The following is a 12,956-nucleotide window of genomic DNA, read 5'->3' as shown; positions in this document are numbered from 1 at the left end:
AGTGGGGGGATACAAACATTCAGACCATAGCAGGGCCTGAGCGAGGGGCCCTGCTCACAGCGTGGGAGGGAGGGCTGTGCACCCCAGTACACAGACTGTCCTCTCCCAGCTCATCCTTCTTCTCTTAAGTTTTCGAGCACCTTCAACACTCCAGACACTTCCCTGGACACTTGGATTGATGTATTTCAATTGCAACTAACATTACTGAGCACCATGTACTGGGCCTGTGCTGATGCTGGATATCCAGAGATGAACAAGGACACATCGCTTCCCTCAGGGAGCTCACAGTCTAATGCGGGAAAGTCATAATAAAGACGGTGACAGAACACGGTAAATGCTTCAGTTCATTCCAATTGTTATTTTAAACAAGAGTCACTGACCACCTAGTATGTCCTGAGCACTGCGCTGGGTGCTGTGGGTGCAGAGATGAGTAAAACAAGACCCCTATCCTCACGGGGCTCAGAGGCCATGGGGAAACCGAGAAACTCACCAGCAAACATTCAAGAAGACTCCAAAGTGCCCAAATGGCCATAAGCACGAGGGACCAGGGCCCTGAGGAATTGGTGGGGAAGACCATGGAAAGCTTGCAGGTGGGGGTGACTCCTTCACTGAGGCTCTGGCGGTGGGCAGAGGTTGGGGAATCCTGGAGGAGAAGCAGGTTTCCGGGAGCCTTCCAGGGCTCTTGCTGCTGACAAGAGCACCCACGCTGCCTTGAAGGGGTGTTGAGGGGAAGGGGTGATGAGAGGTTTCTTAGAGAGGGGCCTGCCTGAGCTGGGTCCTGAAGTATGAGTAGGAGCTCAGGCAAGCAAGGTGGGTGAGGACACTTCAGACAGAGGGGACTGAGTGTGCAAAAGCCAAGAGGTGGGAGGAAGAACTTGCAAGAGGTCTAGTTGGGAGGTAAGCTGGGGGCAGCCCAAGCAGACTCCTTAGATGCTAACGAGTTTTGAGGATTGGGTGATGGGGAACCAACAGATGGGCTCAGGGACGAGGTCAGATAAGGGTTTGAGAAAGCTAATCCTCGAGCACACTGGATAAGGAGGGAAAGAGAGAAGTGAAGTTTAAAAAAAAAGAAGGGAATCAGACCTTGGACCTACTCTGAAAAGTATTTACCTTCCCAGTTGGGGAGACAAAACCTCCCACTCCCAGCCCCTGCAGGCACATCCACGGAAGCAACATCCAGGGAAGCACCTGTGTCAGGTGCAGGATGATACAGCGCCCAGTATCATCCATCATACCCAGAGGCTGAACCAGGAGGGTTTGCGAACAGTGGGCACTTAGGGGGCCAGGGCTGAAATATGGTGCACTGGCCCTCTCGGAGCCTTGGCCTAAAGAGAAGGAAACAGCCACGACCCAGGGCTGTACATCCTGAGATGAGAGGTAGCGTCACAGCAAACTCAGAGGCTTGGACCCCAAGGTGTTAAAAGGAGAGGTTGAATAATCTGCTACCCAAATGTGTCTGGGCTCAGGAGGCCAGCCTCTGTCCCTGGATACTTTCATATGCTCAGACTTCAGCTGGGCTCTCCCAGAAGCAGACCCTGAGGCAAAGATTTAAGGACAAGTAGTTTATCTTTATTTGAGAGGTGCCCCCAGGAGGCACTAGTTCCCTACTGTTGGCAAGTGAGACAGGCCAGGGGAGGAAGCCAACACTGGGAGCATTATTGAGCAGGTTTCCACTGCGGAAGGCTGGGGCTCCATTGCAGTGGGACCTCTGGGACACTGGTCCACACCTCTGAGTTGTCTGACACAGGGAGTGAGGAGCTGGGGTATTTATCCATCCACTCCTGTCCACCTATGCTTGAGAGTTGCTCCTAGGGGTGCCTCCCCTGCCCTGGCTGGACGTAAAAGTCTCCTCCTGGTCAGAGACAGCCCTGGCAGAGAGAAAGTAGTCTTTTAATTACTGAGGGCGCGACTTCAACAGCATCTGCTTATCACAACAGTGCTCATCAGGATTGTAATTGTAATGTCAATGGCTCCAATAATTGTTTGTTTAATGTCTCTCTCCTGCATTAGAAAACAATCTTCCTGAGGACAGGGACAACATCACCACTTTATTCCCAGGACCTAGTTCGGTGTCCAGCACAGGCAGGTGTTCAATAGATATGTATTGAATAAATGTAATCTGGAGGTTGATAAATTCATGGGAAAGTCCCAGTTCTGTCTGAATACTTTCTCTAGCCTCTTATCCTGTTCTCTCCTCTCCACCTCTCCCCAGCCCCCAAACCTTGTATAGCAGAGCCTGCAAGTTGTTTCTCTATATCTGTATCTATATCCACATATTTTGCCTTCTTCTAGAGTAATAAAAGCCCTAACATTTAACCTTGCCAGTGACTGCCTGGAATAAAGGGTACTTTTCTCAGCCTCCTTTACAGCTAGAGGCAAGTGCCCAAATGTTGAAGTTCTGACCAATGGGTGTGGAACTGACAACTGCCACTTTCAGGATGTGTCCTGGTGGTGATGGTACACCCATCTTCTTCCTTTTCCTCCTTCCTGCTGGCTGGAATTTGGATATCATGGCCCCATCTGAAGCAGCCACCTTGGATCATTCGGTGGAAGGCTTGGGCCATGAGAATGGTGGATGTTAGAAGAACTGGGATCCTAATGATCAGGGAGCTACCGCTGTAGCCCTGGGCTGAACCTTTGGCCTTGCTTCACAGGAGAGAGCCCTCGTTTATGCCATTGTTATTTGGGGTTTCTGTCACAAGCAGCTGAACAAGCTAATCCCCAGTGGCACAGGGAAGGTGACTACAGACTGATGTCTGGGCAGGGGAGGGAATAAATGACCCCCAGGTAGTCCTCCCACTGGCTATCTCCTTCCACCTTCTCACTTCCCCTCCTCAACCTTCCTTGGGGCTTTGAGAAGTGTTGTTCTCTCCCTGAGGAACAGCTGCTCTCACAGACTCCCTTCTCTTTGGAATGGTCCAGACATGCCCCTTGGGGGATCCAGGGCTGAATGGTTGCTGCCCCCCTTCCCAACTGTGACATCTAAGTTCTGTGATGGGCGAGTAATCCCCTTTTCCCACCCCCACTCCTCAAGGGCATTAGGGAAGATAAAGTCAGTGTCCTCTTGGCACTCTCTGCCACAGCCAGGGTGCAGAAAGGGAACCTGAGGGTGGCCTGGCATCCCCTGCCCCACACTGTTTGCAGGTGGGAGTGGATACAAAGGCAGGTAAGATACAGAGTGCCCGCAAAGTAGGGAGACAAAGATCCAGGAAGCACAGGGAACAGCTTGGGCACACGTCATCACAAGGACACATGGGTTCTAAGAGCCCAGTGATTCAGAGCAAGGGCCGCGGGGGCTGCCGCAGTGGGGCAACCTCTAGACCTCCCCCGGCTCTGGGCTCCATTGATTCACTTGTCATTGTCTCCCCACTCCTGCCCCCAACCTTGGCTGTCCCAGGGCTGCCTTCGGGACAGAGCCCAGGAAGGAGGAGAGGACTTGGGAAGGGGGTAACCCTGCCGGGTGGATCTTTCTTACTACACTCGCAGCTCTTGGGGTTACACTCTCCGGGAGGGGTCTAACGGGCAGTATGACCTTGGACGAGTCCTATGCGCTCCTCCAGCCTCAGTTTCCTTCGGATTACCCTGAGTAGGTGGCAGTGGATTGGCTTTCCTCGGCCGGGGGAACCTGGGAGGAGGTTTGGGGTGCAGGGGTGGGGGTGGGGGCGGGCCAAGCGCCCCGGCGGCGCTCAGAGCGGTCGGCCCGGCTCCTGCGCTTCCTGAGTCCGCGCGGCGCCCGCCCGGAGCGCGGGGCCCGGCACCTCCCGGCCCGGGACGGGCTGAGGGCGCGGCGGGGCGGCCCGGCGGCCTCCGACGGCCGGGGCGGAAGACCCGGGACCCCGCCCGGCCCCTCCCGCGGGCGGAGCGGCTCCGCGCCGGCTCCTCCCCCGGCGACCGGCGCCCGCCACCCGCCCGGGATTCGTCGCCGCGCGCGGTTCCGCAGGTGGCAGCGATGGCCCAGTGCTGAGCGCCCCGCCATGGCCGGCGCCCCCGGCCCGCTCCGCCTGGCGCTCCTGCTGCTCGGGGCGGTGGGCAGGGCCGGCCCCCGCCCCCAGGTGAGACCCGCGGACCCCGGGGAAGCGGGAGGCAGGGGGCGCGGCGGGCGGCGGGCGCAGGGTCCTGGCAGGGGCGGCCGGGACTTGAGCGAAACTCCGCGGCCGCAGGCGGAGGGAACCGAAAGCCTCGGGGGAGTAAGGACTGGAGAGTTGGGCGCCCTGGGCTGGGTGGCCGAGCTGGGGGCTTGGACGGCGGACCACTCTCCCGGCCCCGGCGAGGCGCCCGCTTCCCCGCCGCCGGGGCCCCACTCCCGGGCATCGGCTGCCCCGCGGCCGCCGTGCGCGGACTTGTGCGCCGCAGCTCTCTCCCCAGACCACTTTCCCAACTCCTTCTCCTCCGATAGCTGGGTCTGCGGCCCCGGGACAGCCCGCGACTCGCCCCCTCCCCGACCTCACCTCTCCCACTGCGCCCGGACCCCTTCCCCGCAGTGCCAACCCCCTCAACCCGCCCTCTTGGTCAAAGACCCTGAGAAGGCTCTGGGAGGGCGAAGAGGGCCGGGGGGTGGACACCCAGCTCCATTCCCCGCTCCCAAGCTCCCCAGCACAGCCTTTGAGTCATAGCCCTAGAGACCCTGCGGTGGCAGCTTGTTGTCCTTCCTTGTGACCTCCCAGATGGAACTTGAGTGCCCCCCTCCCCCCAGCCCCTGCAGCAAACATGCAGGAGGCTCCCTGCTCCTCTAGAAGCAGCCAGGCCCCCCTCACACACTCTCACCTGACCCCCCATTCCGACCCCCCCAGGTTGACAACACATACCAGGGTGTGTACTGGGACACACAGGGGCAGCCTGGCCACCTTGGTGCCCTCAGAGAACTGACTGCAGGTGGACCCCTGCAGCCCTCACTGTGGTCCTCCTGTCTTTCCTGCCCCAGGCTTGCAGGCTGGGGGCTGTGGTTGGCATGTTTTGGAGAGGGCAATTGTCCAAAGATGCTGTGAGATGCTTGAGCAGAGAGGAGGCACAGGCTGTGGTGGACTGTCCTGTGTCAGGGAATCGTGTCCTCCCATTGCCTCCCACTCCTACCCCCAGACCTAAAGAACCAAGAGCTTTGGGCAGTGGGCCTGTGCAGGCCTTGAAATTTGTCCCAGGCGGCAGGTTGAGGGGCTTGTTGAGGGCCCACTTTACCCCTGGCTGAGAACCCAGATATGAACAGATGTGCCTCCCAGCTAAGGTGCTAGCCCATTTTCAGCCCCTAAATTCTTTTCTGGACTCATTCTCTCCCTCTCCTTGTCCCTCAGTCCAGCTACTGCCCCTAGCCCCAGGGCACACCCTCCCTGCCATGGCACCTTCCCCCAACACCCCAGCCAGGCCTCTGCCTCCCTGGTGTGGTTGGGATCTTTCAGGAGCCAGGACTGCAGACCCATTATGTGCTTCTCTGTCACCTTTACCTCCTCCAGGCTGGGATGGGGTGGGGGTGGAAGGCTCTGCTCCCTGGTCCCATCCTGCTCCAGGCCAAGTTTGCAGACCCCGTTTGGATTAAGGGAAGAGAGGAAGGGGAAGTAGAAAGGTTCTGGAAGCTGCCCATCTTCTCCCCAGAGTTCTCTCTCCCAGAGGTGTTGGGTGTCTTGAACCTGCCCTTTCTTCGATCCCCCTTATTTCTTAGCCTGGGTCTGAGACAACAGCTGAATGTCCTGGGGCCATAACAGGCCTGGGGTGGGAGAGCAGGGCAGCAGGAGGAGACAGACTGTGAGCAGGGAGGGTGGAGCTTTGGGAGATGCTCTTCTTGGGGGGCCCTGAGCATCCCTGGCTGCCGCAGAGACCTGAGCAACAGGGCCTTTGAGGTTAGACTGCAATAATTGTGACACAACTTGTGTCCGTGTATAAGACTCTAAAAAATGGTGGATTTTGCGTTCTACTTTCTGTTCATGAGGTTGCAAGACTAGAGTTACTCCCTCCATGTCATTGATAGGAGGACAAAAGCTCTGAAAAAGAGAGTTCTCTGTGTAAGGTCACCCAGCATTTCAGGAACAGAGAGGAGAAAGGGGCTCAGGGCTGGGCTGGTGCCCAATACCCGCTTACCCAGAGGGACTGAAGGAAGAGCACAGAGTGAGCTGTCCTCCAGCAGGTCTGGCCAGGCTGGAAGCCACTTCTCTGCAGGCAAGAAGATGGCTGAACTGACCTCTGAAGAAGGGGACCTAGATTTCATTGTTGCTGGGAAGGACCATCCCCTCCCCTCTTCCCTACCTCCCCAAGAATCCTGTGAGGGAGCTGTCTACCGAGGAGACAAGCCTTTGACACCTCAGTTTAGAACAAGACAAAGCTGGGTTCAAGTATCAGTTCTGCTATTAGCTGGTGATCTTGGGTGGGACACCCAAGACCATCCCAAGCCTCAGTTTCCTCATCTGTAAACAGGGATCACAAGCTCTATCACGTGGGGTTTTGGAGAGGACTGAGACACTGGCACCCTGAAGCGACAGCTTTAGTCACTGGGGAATCCTGGAAGCCTTCTCCAGGCTGCAGAACAGGGCTCGGAGAGGGGTCGTTGGTCGCCCCGTGCCTCCGCACTCTCGGGAAGGGTGGCTGGAGGCCAGGTGTGTAGCCATCGGCATGTACTTCGTCGTGAGCTGGGCTCCCTCCTGGACATGGACCCCGGGTGGGGGCCGGGGCAGGAGCAACCAAGAAACCCCATCCGAGGCTGCCCTCGGATGCCTGGTGCTGAGGAAAAACAGGCTCTACCTTAGCTGCAGCCTGCCCCTGGGCAGATTCCTCTGTGTGTGTGTGATGGAGAGATACAGAGATGCAGAGATAGAGACAGAGACAGGAAGAGAGAGACAGACCTGGGGGGATGGCGGGGGCCTCTATGAGCCCCTGTTTCTCTGTATTTGTACGTGACACTGTGTGTGACAGTCTGTCTGTGTGGGAGTCATTTGTGTGAAACATCTCAGCATGTAGTTGTGTGTCTGACAGTGTATATGTGTTTGTGCCCCCGTGTGAGATAGTGTGTCTATGGAAAGATCCGTGTGTGTGTGTGAGACACCTTAGTGTGTGAACAGATGTCTGCCAGTATGTGTCCGTGTGTGGGTGAGACAGAGTGTGCTTGTGACAGAACATGTGGCTCTTTCTCTGTACGTGTGTGTATGACAGTGTGAGCTGCATATATGTCAGTCAAGGGGTCCGAGTGTGATGTGCGCATCAAGGGGCAATGTCTCAGCATGTGAGTCCGTGCCTGACAGTCTGTGTGTTTGTGCATGTGAGAGAGACGCTCTGTGTCAGTGTGTCAGTATGTAAGAATGTACTGGATGGTGTGTGTGATACTGTGTGTGACAGTGTATCCGTGTGAGCATTCTTATGCATGTGGGCATGTGTGTACTGTTTTCCTTGCCCTGCCCTTCTGCTCAGATATTTAAAACCCTTAAGAGAAAAAAAAGGAGTCAAAGAGCCAGGGATCGGGCTGCCCCACCCCTGCAGGGCTCCGGGGCCAGCTGGGATGCTTTGAGCTCTGGGAAGAGGGCAGAGGGGGAGGATGCTAGTGGTCCTGGGAGGAGCCGCTGGGGAAGGTGAGGGGCTGCACCAGGCTGGGGGGTCCCGGGAGTTGTCCTGGAGCCCTCTTTCTCCTTTGGGGATGCCCTTTTCAGTTTTTCCCACCTCAGTGGGCCGGAGAGGCCAAGGTCTTGAGAGCGACCACTCTATGTCGTTTTCCTTTTAATACTGCCCACTTGTGCAGGGCTTGATGATTCGTGAAGATTTTCACCTGCTTTATCTTGCTGGATCTGTACAGTAACTCTTTGAGAAGGATGATATGCCTATTTTACAGATGAGGAAGCTGACACCCCAAAAGATTACAGTGTGTCCCATCGGTCCCACAGGACCAGACAGAACTGGCATTTAAACCAAGGACTCGTGACTCTCTGTCCAGTGCTCTCTCTCCTGCACACCACTCTCTCCTGGCATCCTCTTTCTCACCTCCTGCTTCCTCCCCAGACTCCTGAGTCTGCCCCCTCCTTATTGTAAGCTCCACCCTGGGTGTTGTCCCCATTTGCCTTCATCCCACTCAGAAAGCTCCCATGAAGCCTGGCAAGTCCCGATTCTCAAACCTGCCAGCTTGCCCTCACCCTCGTCCCTCAGGCCCCCTGCAGCTGCCCTGTTCTCTGGGCCAGCTCTGCTGCCCTGTGAGGGGCAGGGGCATCGCCACTGTGTCCTCTCCACCACCCAGCACCCCCAGCTCCACCTCTCCAGGCTTGCTTCAGGGAGAAATGTCACAGGAGGATGAAATGGGGCGGGGGTTGGTGGACAGGGCCCTGCCCCTCCTCACAGTTCCCTGCCCATGGGCATGGAGTCCCGAGTGTCCCCTCTTGGCTTTGCCACTGGCTCTGGTTGCTGCTGGAAGATGTCACCAATTGAGCAGAATGATTGGTCCTTGGGTATGAAAATATGTTCATTTCCTCCTTCTGGGACTTTGTTGATCCTAGAAGTGTGAGAGGGGGGAGGGGCCCAGATTCCCCAGGAAGCCAGGCTGCCCGGTGGTGGTCCACTCTGCCAGCAGAAATCCTGAGAACCGCTGCCAGTGTCTGTGCGTTTTCCACATGCCAGGGGCCGTCCTAAGCATTAACTCACTTAATCCTCACAACAATCCTGGAGGGGTCGGGACTCTTATTATTCCCATTTGGCAACATGTGTAGGCTGAGGCTAGGGGTTAAAATGCTTCTACAACATCACAAGCTTTATCGGGGAGCCAGGATCAGGCCCTGATCTGAGCCTAAAGCCAGGGCTGTTCACCCTCCCCTGTGTCACCTGGGCACCGCTGCACTGGGTGGGTCCCAGCCTTGTCCCAGACTGGAGCCTCACATCTGTCCCAGGTTGTGCTCTCTCCCTGGCCCAGAAAGTCCTCCTGGACATCAGCTCAAGGCTTTCCTCTGCTTGCCGGAGGATGACTGTCCCCACCTCTGCACCTTTGTCCCTGCTGGGCCTTCCTGCTGAAATGCCCACCCTCCAACCTTGCCAGTACAGTCTTGGCACCCCCAACTCCCACTTCACCGGAGCTCAGTCTGCAGGGTCCTCCTGCTTTGCATTGACGCTGAGCCCTGCGCCGAGCACTTTCACCCACGGCCTTCTCTGTTAGGTCCTGCAAAGCGTTTGACTCCACCTCACCCCCAAGTAGTCTAGGGACTCTTTCAGGCCAGGGCTCTGTCCTTTATCGTTGGGTTTCCTATGTCCACCCAAACCCCCTGAGCACCCAGAGCCTGGCACAAGGCGTGGCTTCCATTAACACCAGGTCGGGGGAGACCAGAGGTGTGACTAGTTTGTGCTGTGTGTGTTGCTGTGAGGATGAGCACATATGGGAGACCCTGCACTGGTGCAGGAAGAAGGCAGAGGACCCCTATTGTCAGGAAGCTCTCTATGTAAGGGGAGACACAGCGCCTCCCTCAGGGAGCCCCAGTCTGAAGGAGACACAGCCTGTCTCAGACATCTGAGAGAGACACGGCCCCGTCTTCGGGGAGCCCCGGTCTGAAGATAGTTTTGTGTTTGAGGGTCCTCAGGGCAGGTGACAGGGCTGCCTTTGTCTTGAAGCTCTCTGAGGAGTTGGTGGCCAGGCTGGCTTCCTGGTGGTGTCCTTAGCCTTTAACCCCACCCCAACCCCCACCTTGAGACTTCTGGTTTCCATGGGCTTTCTTGTCACCACTCCCCACCCCAAACACACCTTCTGCTTGGTCCTGTTCCCAGCAGCGACCTTGCTTCCTGCCTGCTCTCCTCCTAGAAAAAGATCAATGGGCCTTTCTGCCTGGTCCCTCCACCCTCCTACCACCAGCAGTTGCTGCTTTTAGGGGCAGGGAGGAGAAGGAAAAAGGGTGGGGGTCCCCTAGGACCAGCTCTAGTAAGAGCTGTGCCGAGCACTCAGTTGTAACTAAACTCATGGCACTGCTTTTGCTGTCGTTGTGGTTGATTCCTTCTTCTTTTATTTATTTATTCATCTTTTAAACAAATACACTTGACCTTTGCGGAAAAGCTCAGTCCTTCAGGTAGGCCCACCTGCAGCCTCAGCACACCTACTCCAACAATGTGGCTGGGGCTCAGGCAAACTTGGTCCCCTCCCTGGGGCTTCCTCTGCAGCCGGGGATGAGCACATGACAACCCGTGTCTTTATGGGAAGTGTCTTATAAACCAGGACTCAGCTTAAACCAGGGCAGGATTACCCAGAAACCAGATCCAGCGTGTGCTCAGGGCACTGCCGTCAAAGGTGCAAGCTTCCAAAATGAAGCTATTTTAATTTCAGCACACATGTAGTTTTGTGACTTCAGAAAGTGAAATTTTGTTTTAAATTATGTATAGGCCGTAAATTTTATACAAGGAGCTCCCTGGTCATTCCAGCATCTGCAGCCTCTAAATGAGGAATATTTATACTCTTTGGCCTATTCAGGAAAAAGCACAAATAAAAAGAAACCTAGTCCCAAGACATATCTAAAGGATGTACACAAAAATGTTCGGAAGGGACAATTCTCACTCGAGTGGGTCTGTTTGGGTCTCTGTGCTAAAAAGCCAGTTCTGTTACCTTACCTGAAAATTGAGGTTCATCTCTCCCTACTCACAGATGGGGGACCCCTCCCATCGCAGGCCTGATCTCCATTTTCTGGAACTTTCCTGACCCCTTCACCCCATGTCCTCAGGACCCCTCCTTCTCCAGTTGATAGAAGCTGAGCTGAACATTTGATCTGAGTTTTATGTTGGAAGGGGACACTTGGGGGTTGTGTAGTCTCCAAGGTAACATGCTTGCATTTTGCTGGGGGGATGCTAATGGCATAGTATTACCAGGTTCTGTGGCGCTGAATCCCACCACGCCCCAGGCCCTCCAATGCTCCATCACAGGCACTGATCTGGGGGACTCTTGGTCCTAGCCTTAGCTCTGCTCCTTGGCGTGCTGTGGGACCTTGACTGAGTCCCTCTTCCACTCTGGGCCTGCATGTCCCCTTCTAGTTGAGGAAGTGCGACAGCCTCATAGGCAGGCTGACTGGGCACTGGAAAGGAACACGTGGCAATAATGAAGCCAGTGGGCCCTCAGGAACTCTCTCTTCTAGGTGAGGTCAGATGACACCTGAATGAGATACACACTCTCCCCTCCTCCCTCACCCACTCACCCCCAACAGCATCCATTCAGTAGACATTTGCTGGGCACTTACTAGACATCAAGCTGTGCACTGGTCCCCTGGGAGGGATAAAGACATCAAAACATCCACCTGGAGCCCCGCTGTGGTGCTGAGCTGTTCTCTCTCACTGTCAGAGATGGCCAGTGCCTGGTGGAGTTTGGGGATCTGAGATCCCCTGGAGATCAAGAAACCAAAAGGTAGAGGGACATGGGTAGACAAGGGACTGGCTGGACCCACGGGGCCCTCATTTCTGCCCTCCTTCCAGGGTGCCACTGTGTCCTTCTCAGAGACACTGCAGAAATGGTGGGAATACCGACGCCAGTGCCAGCGCTTCCTGATGGAGACTCCACCACCAGCCACAGGTGAGTCCAGGTGGGGCCCTCACCCAACCACCTCCTGGAGGCTTTGAAGGGCCCCAAGGTTGGGCATCATTTGTCCCTCTAGGATGCCACATCTGTCCTATGCTTCCATCCCTTTGTCCATTCTGTTCCTTCACCCAAATGCCTTCCTGCCCCCTTTCCAACTACTGAAAATTCGCAGGATCTTCAAAGTCCAGCGGGAGTACCACCTCCTCTGTAAATCTTCCCCCAAGGAATGAGGTGGTCTTTGGCTCTTGCCCATTGGCTCTGCAGTCAGCCTTGGGGTGCTGTCTCATTGTGGCCTTATTCCCCCTCGTCCCCAGCTGGGCCCCTCAGAAGCAGGGACCTGGGCTTTCCATTCTCCATCTTCCTGAGCACTTTCCAGCCTGTGCAGGGGCTGGAGCCCCAACCAACGTATTTACAGGAATAAATGTTTTGGGGGAGTTTGTGGGGTTGTTTAAAGAGCACAGGATTGGAGCCAGATAGGCCTGGGTTCAAGTCCTGGCCCTGCAATCATAACACAGTGACATCAGTAAGGTTCCTTCAGCCTCGTGAGCTCCATTTCCCCCGCATCTGCGATGTCTAACTTAAGACTAGGCCTCTAGGGATCGTGTGCGGAGCACACACTTACTATGCTCAGGAATCTGCGTCACATACACTGTTTACCCCCACAAAGCCCTGTGGGTTCGGGATTACCCCATTTTACAGGTGAGGAGACAGAGACAGTAACTTGCTGAAGGTCCCACTGCTGATAAGTGGCCGAGTCCCCTTGCTTGGTACCTGCGGGGTAGGGAAAGTGCTTGGCACATAGAAAGCACACGGCTGAGGCTTCTGCCCTGCCAGCCCTGGAGTGCGGAGGGGAGGGGAAGTGCCATGGCCAGGCCAGGACTCGGAGACTGTTCCCCCTGCACCAGGCCTGTTCTGCAACCGGACCTTCGACGAGTATGCCTGCTGGCCAGACGGGCTGCCGGGCTCCCTCGTGAACGTCAGCTGCCCCTGGTACCTGCCCTGGGCCAGTAACGGTGAGTCCCCTCCCCACTCCACAGACCACCCTTCCCCTCCGTATCCAGGAGGCCTGGGGCGGGGTGTGGAGTAGCAGGGCACTGCTGTCTTTCCCTGAGACACAGCCCTCTCCATCCCAGAAGGTCCTTAGGCCTCCTAATGGGCAGTCTGCCTGTCTTTTATTATGGAAGGGGAGTCGGGGGTATTGGTGTAACTGGGTCTGAGGCCTGTGCTGGCAGATGCAGGGGAGGTGAGGTCTGACTTAAGAGAGAAATGTGAGCCCCCCTCCCATCCAGTAATCAGGAAAGTAGCCAGATCCTGGGGGTTGGGGGGGGTTACCCAGAGCATCATGACTCTGATGAATGTGTATGATGTATGCATGTATGTATGACGTGTGTGCGTGATGTGTGAATGTATGATGTATGTAAGTACAACGTTAGTTTGTGGCTGCCGCCTACCAGGTAGTGGC

General features: G+C 56.1%; 1 protein-coding gene across 2 annotated transcripts in view; it reads left to right on the top strand.

Moving 5' to 3' along the window:
- The first annotated feature begins 3,760 nt into the window (after positions 1 to 3,760).
- The window catches only part of GLP1R (glucagon like peptide 1 receptor), a 44,622-nt gene continuing 35,426 nt past the window's right edge, over positions 3,761 to 12,956 (top strand). Inside the window, exons 1-3 of one of the 2 annotated variants that reach the window (XM_070514984.1) lie at positions 3,761 to 4,052; positions 11,392 to 11,488; positions 12,400 to 12,507. In XM_070514984.1, coding sequence (XP_070371085.1) covers positions 3,975 to 4,052; positions 11,392 to 11,488; positions 12,400 to 12,507 — 283 coding nt within the window. In that variant the 5' untranslated portion in view covers positions 3,761 to 3,974. The remainder of the gene's footprint in view (positions 4,053 to 11,391; positions 11,489 to 12,399; positions 12,508 to 12,956) is intronic. The other variant, XM_014831016.3, reaches the window with a different exon arrangement.

The sequence above is a fragment of the Equus asinus genome, chromosome 8 (assembly GCF_041296235.1).
Source record: "Equus asinus isolate D_3611 breed Donkey chromosome 8, EquAss-T2T_v2, whole genome shotgun sequence".
NCBI classification, from domain to species: Eukaryota; Metazoa; Chordata; class Mammalia; order Perissodactyla; family Equidae; genus Equus; species Equus asinus.
This window is presented reverse-complemented; position numbering and strand designations above follow the sequence as displayed.